The following is a 7,854-nucleotide window of genomic DNA, read 5'->3' as shown; positions in this document are numbered from 1 at the left end:
GAGAGAGAGAGAGAGAGGAGAGGAGAGGAGAGGAGGAGGGGAGGGAGAGAGATAAAGTGTCGGTTTCAAAGGTGGAATTGTTTTAGGTCGTGTGGGTTTGTCGGGCTGATTCTATGTCGGTTTGTTGGTGTGTCTGTGTGTGTGTGTGGGAGGGAGGGGTGTTTGTCAGTGTGTGTGTGTGTGTGAGAGAGAGAAAGAGAGAGAGAGAGAGAGAGAGAGAGGGAGGGAGAGAGGGGGTGGGAAGAGAGAGAGATAGAGAGAGAAAGAGGGAACGAGGGAGAGAGAGGGGATATATATATTATATATATATAGAGAGAGAGAGAGAGAGAGAGAGAGAGAGAGAGAGAGAGAGAGAGAGAGAGAGAGAGAGCAAGGGGAAATTAATACATGTAGTGAAAGAGGTGGGCTAAAACAGAGATAAGTCTTTAATCATTTAAAGCACTCTGTAAAACTGTAAAGGAATGTCTGCATAGATGTATACACAGGAGAGTTTGTTTGAGTAGCACTGAAGAGGGAGTTTCATATTATACATGAACTTAATATATAACAAACGCAAGACTCAATCAGAAAAGGGACACTTTTAAGAGAGAATTGCTAGTCGCAGCGCAATACAGTGTGCATAATATATATAATATACAATGTGATACAAACATGATGTAAATTGGGAAATATACATGACTAACTATCACACTGCTTTTTTTTCTTGCTTTGTTTAAGTAAGTGTTTTATGGCACTTGAAACACAATAAGGTCATATAAGTGCCGAAGATTAGAGGTGTTACTAGAGAGTAACAAACACAAAAAAGAAGGAGGAGAGATAAGGAAGATAGATGTTAGATAGAAAAGAAGGAGCAAACCACACCACAGCACCCGCCAACCACCCATACACTTGCTTTTAGACAAATATTTGGTGTATAATATAACGATAACACACGAGACAACTAAAAGTTATTGAAATAGCCATCCAAATAATTGTAATAAAAATAACAATAATATAACACCAATAATATTATAATAATAAAGATAATAATAATAATATTAGTACAATTAATGCCAATTATAAATTAAATAATTTTGCATTAAACAGTACTTGGTTGACTCATCTTGAATAACATAGTATTTCAATTACATAGAAAAATACATGAACATATTTTTTGGTCACTTTTCAAATCTTTTCTAGTTTTAATTTGCTTTATGAATTCTATGAATAAATCTAATTTGTTAAAATTACAAATTGGACACCAAAATCGTGATCACTTGTGGAAAGCAATCCTTGATTCTCCATAATATAGGCTAATATTAATAAATTGAATCTGAAACAGATTTTTTTTTAAAGTCCAGAAGTCATTCAACAAAGTTGTTTATGCTCGAATGTGCACTTATACAAAAGAATACTAAAAGTATCAATCTCAAGTAAAGGAAATAGAGAACTGACACCAAGCTGCTCATAGTTTAGCGACCGCTAGTAACATAATACTGTTTATAACTTTAAATTATAGATTCAGGTTTACCTACTGTTAACAGAAAAGTCGGTGTCATTTCTACCTATTGACCAATAAAGTTCTACTTAGATAGAATTTTTTAAAATGTTATTGCTGGCTCACTTCAGATATTCGGTTAAAAAAAAAAAAAGAACATTTGCGGAACAAGAAGCAATTAACCACAATGAATGAAAAGACATACAGTTAGGCAAGGATAGCTCAGACATGTTGGGGGTTGACAAATGTGTTCAACACATCCAATCCATAATTCAAGTTAACCGATTACGACAAATTAAAGAGATATCAGTTGCAGTATGGCAAATTGTGCAAGCCAACTGTGTTTTAGAGTTTTCCGGTTTCTGGTCATCTGAGCCCTACCGTACTTTATAAACTTTTCTTTTTACTTTTCTGAAATTACAAAATGGGGAAAAGCATCTTGAACTAATGCTGAATTTAAAGTACTGATATTTTTGTAGGGTTAAAGTTTAAGACAGGAAGACCTGTACAAAAACTGTCGCTAGTGTTAGAAAATAAATAGTAAGACAGATAATTAGGAACAAAAGACGGACAGTTCGGAAATTATTTCACAATCTATAATTTCTTTTTTTTGTTACCGGTGTCCATTTCTTCTGGAGCGATAAGATCTAATTATTTGAAAGCAACACTTAGCTATAAATAGTTTGCTCATTTTACAATTAATAATGTGACATTCATCATAGTTTCAAATTCATGTAGTTAAATAAAATAAATTAAAAAGGGTGCAGTTACAGACAAATGGAGGAACCACTTTAGTGAAAATTATGTACCTGCACAGTGGGCTACACAATATACTATTTTCTATCTTCTTTTCTCTGCTATAACTTTCTGTTACTTTCCTATGTGTTCCATCTGGTACTGACTCATAGGAGCATTCCCTTGTGAATTACTCATCAAGCCTATTAGCCTATCAGAAGTGTAGGTCTAACAGCAATTCCATCAGTTTACAAGGTCATACCGGTAGCATTAGTAAGCATGCCAGAGTGGTACATCTTTTGCCTTGGTGTGTTCTAAGTGTGGAATTACTGGGAAAGGGGAGTGTGTGTGTGTGGGAGGGGGAGGGGGGTGGTGTCTGTGACTTTACTGGGGCGAAACTTTCGTGACTTTACTGAGGCCAAACTTACGAAAAACAAACAAATAGGACTAGACATGCTTCAAAACACAGCAGAAAACTGAGCTTGTTATGAGGGAAACAAAATGAAGTAGAATCTAGCTGGTGTTGGGTTAACCAAAAAGCCTGCAAGCAGAACCGACAGCTCGCCACACAAAGAAAAAAAAAAGGATGAGTCACAATCTGCGGTCTTGAACTGAAGTAGGTGCAGGAATGTGAAGGCCTTGCTGGCTGGCCACGGACCGCGACCGACCGGCACTCCCGTGGGCGGTGTAGCACAATGGATCGCGTTTCGCCGACTCAAGGATATTACCCAATTCCTCGCATATTTGTGAAACAAAACATAGGGAGCTGAAAAAAAATCTATAACTAACCAAACGGCACGCGGTAGAAAAGAAAGTACACTACACTCAGAGACAGACCTCATCAAACATAGTATACAGTCGGGATTAGACTTTAAAAAGACCGGTCAATGAGTACATTCGAGGCAAACATGATAAACAGGGCAGAACGACTTGATCTGCACATGTAGGCTACATTCGTCCTCAAAAAGGGGTGTGGCCGTAATGTAGGCGCCCTGCGGTAGCTCTTAGCATAATCATAGATCATCTATTTGATGACTTATGGGTATTTCAATAACGTATTCTTTATCATCACCCCCAAAAACTTAATTTTAAAAAGGCAGTTTAAAGTTGAGCCAAGTTATAATGATTACAAGGTCACGACAACGTCCTTTCCCCCTCTTCTTCTCTCATCTTCGACCCCCCCCCCTTACCACCCCCCCCAAATACTAAGTATAAAATACAAGTGAAACGGAAACATATATAGATCTATATATTTAGATCTAGATATCTAGATTCTAGATCTAAATCTAGAATCTATATCTAAATCTAATTTAAGTGTTGATCAAAATTCCGTGGTTAGTCGGGGGCGTTTTAGCGCTACACAAATCAAAATCGTAATTTCGGTTTCAGCCAGCAAGTTTTTAAGTTTCACTTGCTACACCGCCCCCCGTGTTAAAAATAACACGTTGTCAACATTCTCTGTGGCATGTGACCCCTATCCGGTGGGGAAAACCCAAACTGTGCCCACAGTAAACCACTGATATCACGATAGAGACGAACTGAGGCCTGCTTGCAGACCAACAAAATTTAATGATAGGCCAGAGCAGCAAGACATGACTATCTATGCAAACGATGTCGGACTATATGCACATGACCTATGACTTTCGACCTACATTCACTGTTGCACAGAATTGCAAACAACACTCATTGGTGTACAGTGTGGAGTTTTAATTGCAGCTAATTGATATACACAAATGATACTCTTAGAAAAAAATATATAGTTTAATCCGTCTCGCCAAAAAGGTCTTCAAACAATATCAGCTTACGTGCAATATCTTCAACTCTATTCCTTCAATCACGAGCTTCTGTCAATATGGTCGCCATCTTTGTGTATCTATTTTCGCGCATGCGCAATATTCATAATCCCAAACCACCTTAAATAATGCTACTTTCACTTTGAGCAGGAACAACAACCAAAAAATGAATAAACAAATTGTAAATAGATCTAGATAAATAAATTAATAAATAAATACATCGATCTATGTAATTTAAACAAACCAAGAAGCAGCAAAGAGTCAGTTACAAAGCATATTGACACGAATTTTAAAATTTCAACTAACAAATAGGGCTACAATAACAAACACAACAAAGCAACGATAGCTGTTTCAAGAAGAAGAAAACGAAAAAGAAGAAGAACAAAAAGAAGAAGAATACATTTAAGCCTTAAAAGTATTGGCGTGATGGGGAAAGCGGTGGGGGTTATATAATAATATACAGCACGTTAGAGGGAGGAGGAAACGGGTGGACAAAAAGGGGAGGGGGTGTTTTATAAAGTGGGGGGGGGGGGGGAGGTTTTACACTTCTATTTTACCCAGTAGGCTAGTGTCTTATCAGCCGGAAAAGAAATTCTATTTTTCTTTATTAACCTGATAGAATACCCGAAAATTAAATATCTCGAATTTTATCGACAAAGGTGAAATCGAAATGTTCAGAAACGAAACCAAGATTTAGAACTGAACGGAAGAACACTTTAGATCTAGTATTTGTTGTGATGTGTCCACAAGAACAAAATAGGCCCTTCATTATCGCATACTATCGGTTTAACTTTCGTCAGCTTCATTTAACCAGAGTAACATGATTACAATTATATCTTGGTCACTGGATAAAGCCACATAGTTTTGGTTTGTGGAGTTTAACCAAAAGCCACCAACTGTTATGTTTGTGTCAAACCTCCAATTTCAGCGAGCCACAGAGCCCGTCGCGCGCAGTGATATTTATGTTAAGAAGTTGGGAGTGTTGAGTCAGCGTGGGGGAGTGGCCTACTACGCAAAACCACTCTGGCCTGTCCCATTCACCAGGAAAAAATCCCACATGGCTTCGCGGCCGATCAGCTTTGTGGCCTATGAGTAAACACCCGCGGGCGAACGCGGCCTACGAAAATCTGGGCAGCGGATTCAGTGTTGATGTGATCGAGGCACCGCGATCAGTTGTAGGAACGAAACTCAAGTAACCACACATGCATTTACCCGCAGATCTGAGCGGTTTTTCACCGTACCGAGACAACATTTACAACATGTCTGAGGTTGATGCTGTGCCTGGGGAACGTCCTCTGACCAGTGTCCTAAATGACCACCCAGATGAACTTGTCAAGACTGGAAGCCCTAATTTTCTGTGTTCAGTTCTACCCTTACATTGGAGATCAAACAAAACATTGCCTGTTCCTTTCAAAGTTGTGGCTCTCGGGGGAGTGAAAGATGGAACGAAAGTGTGCATCACTGCCGGTAATGATGAAAACTTTTGCTCGGAGTTGAGGAACAACACAGCTACGATGAAAAATCAAGTGGCTAAATTCAACGACTTGCGGTTCGTCGGCAGGAGTGGACGAGGTAGGTGTTATTTATAACGCAACGGCAGGGCATAGGTGTGGCATGACATCAGCTTTAGGCATTGGCTACCTTTTGTGTGTATAGGCCTAGATCTAGATGTTTGTCGAAGAAAGTGAGATCTGACCACTGTGGGGTTAACAGTGTGGTTAGTATTCTAATGTTGTTCCCACTACCTTTGAAGTATGCTTGTAAATAATAATTAGCTTGGCTAGGGCCTAGGTAGATACGTTATAATTAGATCTATAGGCCTTTGATTGCCTTTTACAACTTGTGTAGGCCTATTGAAACAATTTGAGCTCAGGAGTTCAAGAAATTGTGATTGTTTGGTTTCTAATATCGTCTTGGTCTTTGATTTATTTGTAATTTTAGATTGCAACTAAGGAGAGAGAGAGAGACAGACAGACAGACAGACAGAGAAAGAGAGAAGAGGGGGGGGGGAGGGGGATTGTAAGTTGCGAGGTCAATCCCTTTCTTCCCGTTACATAATTAATCTACTCCCGCACGTACAAATCCCTACCGCTCGTATCTTATTAGCTGTTTTAGGTCGAAATCTATTGCGCACAAAGTATTTATACGAGGTGTAAAAAGACGCCTGATTTATTTAATTATGATGCTATTATGTCGTCGTCATCGTGTTGAAATCGGTCAACTACAACATTTTCAATTTTGCTTCGTTTTTTTTTCTCGCGAAACACATTCGGCAAAGTGTGTCTCATGCTGGTTAAACATTTAGATTCTCGAATAGTCTAAACAACCCAAAGTGGAATTTTTAACTGTATGAAAATTAGATAACTCCAAGCTGTCCTTTTAATAAGAATTTTTTTCTTTCATTTGAAAAAAATTACCCAATGTCACTTATCTGATCTTACCACGACGGCGACGATGTCTTTGGTCAATCAAGAGTAAACGTTGTCTGTTTTATAATGGTAGGAGGAGTACGATGATGATGGTCTTTGAGAAGAAATGGCGAGTCCTTTTGCAGTCGGGATTTTTTTCTGTAAATTAAAAAAGAATAATAAAATAGCTACTTTATTCCATAATGAAAGTGTGAACGGTCGAAAAGGCAATAATGAGAATACAATGTGTATATTGAAGGTTTACACGTAGTTATTTCATTACTTCAAAGCAGTTTCTCCTCTGATAGTAAACAGTCGCTAATGAATAGCAAACGAGAAACAAAAAGATACCCCAAAAACATAAGTTAAAGATAATATTAGAATGATAAAAGCCAGAAAACCTACATGTTTAATGTTATATTTCTAGTTTGTTTGTTTGTTCTTTTGTAAATCAATACCTTTAATATTCAGAATATTGTAATCGAACTCTTTACGAGTGTTATATGTGTAGTATGCTGAAGTGTGTTATATTCTTATGCGCTGGGGATTTTAGTCGTTCGTTGGTATTGTTGTGTTGTTATAATATTATGTTGTCAAGAGCTCACTGCACACAAGGATCTTATAATGTTTGACTTTAGGGCGAGTAGCTTTTTCTCTAAGACTTCTAACATAGTATATTATACATTATATGTCTGTCTGTGTGTTGTATGTGCGTGCGTGCACAAGCATGCTCGTGTGTGTGCATGGTGAATGAAGTAAAAGGAATCTACAGGAACTGAAGCAGCAAAGAGCGCTGGGTGGGTGGTTAGAGGGCGCCACCGTTATAATAGGTCCTATACTTCTGTTATTGTTCCCTCTCCTGTTTCTATCTGTTAACTTTCTGTTTGCCTACTGTAAATGACTGTTATTGTGTCGATTTGTTTCTCTTTACTTGTAACTTTACTCAAACTAAACGAAAGGAGAGTGTTTGAATGATACATGTCAAGTATGTTTTTCAGTGATGGGCTTATAGGGAAGGTATATATAGGAATCACAGCCAAGTCATTTTCTGGTTATTGAAGAAGGAGAAGAGGAAGAAGAAGAAGGAAGAGGAGGAGAAGGAGAAGAAGAAGGAGGAGAAGAAGAAGAAGAAGAAGAAGAAGAAGAAGAAGAAGAAGAAAAATGGCTCTGATATGAAGACTTTAAAGATGAAAACAAAAACTATTTGACGCCGAAGAGTATCCCGCTGCTTCTGTTAATCTCTGTGGTTTTTATTTTTGAGATTTTTGAAATAAATAAAAAAGATTCTGGCGTTACTACCTTTTCATTTCTACCAGTGTGGAAAGTTGTACAGGGAAGGAAGGTTATGTGCTTTTGGGGAGTGGAGGAGATAAAGAAAATCTGTCGTAAGGAGAGGGAACATGCACATGGAAAGTTAGCAAGGAAGGATCTCTCTCTCCCC

At 38.1% G+C, this 7,854-nt stretch overlaps 2 protein-coding genes across 3 annotated transcripts in view; one reads left to right on the top strand and one right to left on the bottom strand.

Moving 5' to 3' along the window:
• Positions 1-4,073, bottom strand: part of LOC101859186 (transcription initiation protein SPT3 homolog) — a gene marked incomplete in the record, with an annotated part of 126,479 nt that extends 122,406 nt beyond the window's left edge. The window contains 1 exon segment of the mRNA XM_005103982.3: positions 4,018-4,073.
• A 961-nt stretch (positions 4,074-5,034) lies between these two features.
• Positions 5,035-7,854, top strand: part of LOC101858797 — a 32,754-nt gene continuing 29,934 nt past the window's right edge. Inside the window, exon 1 of one of the 2 annotated variants that reach the window (XM_005103981.3) lies at positions 5,035-5,577. In XM_005103981.3, coding sequence (XP_005104038.1) covers positions 5,208-5,577 — 370 coding nt within the window. In that variant the 5' untranslated portion in view covers positions 5,035-5,207. The remainder of the gene's footprint in view (positions 5,578-7,854) is intronic. The other variant, XM_005103980.3, reaches the window with a different exon arrangement.

This window comes from Aplysia californica, unplaced genomic scaffold, assembly GCF_000002075.1.
Source record: "Aplysia californica isolate F4 #8 unplaced genomic scaffold, AplCal3.0 scaffold00399, whole genome shotgun sequence".
Classification (NCBI taxonomy): domain Eukaryota; kingdom Metazoa; phylum Mollusca; class Gastropoda; order Aplysiida; family Aplysiidae; genus Aplysia; species Aplysia californica.
The sequence above is the reverse complement of the archived record's forward strand: the minus strand, read 5'-3'. Positions and strand labels throughout refer to the sequence as shown.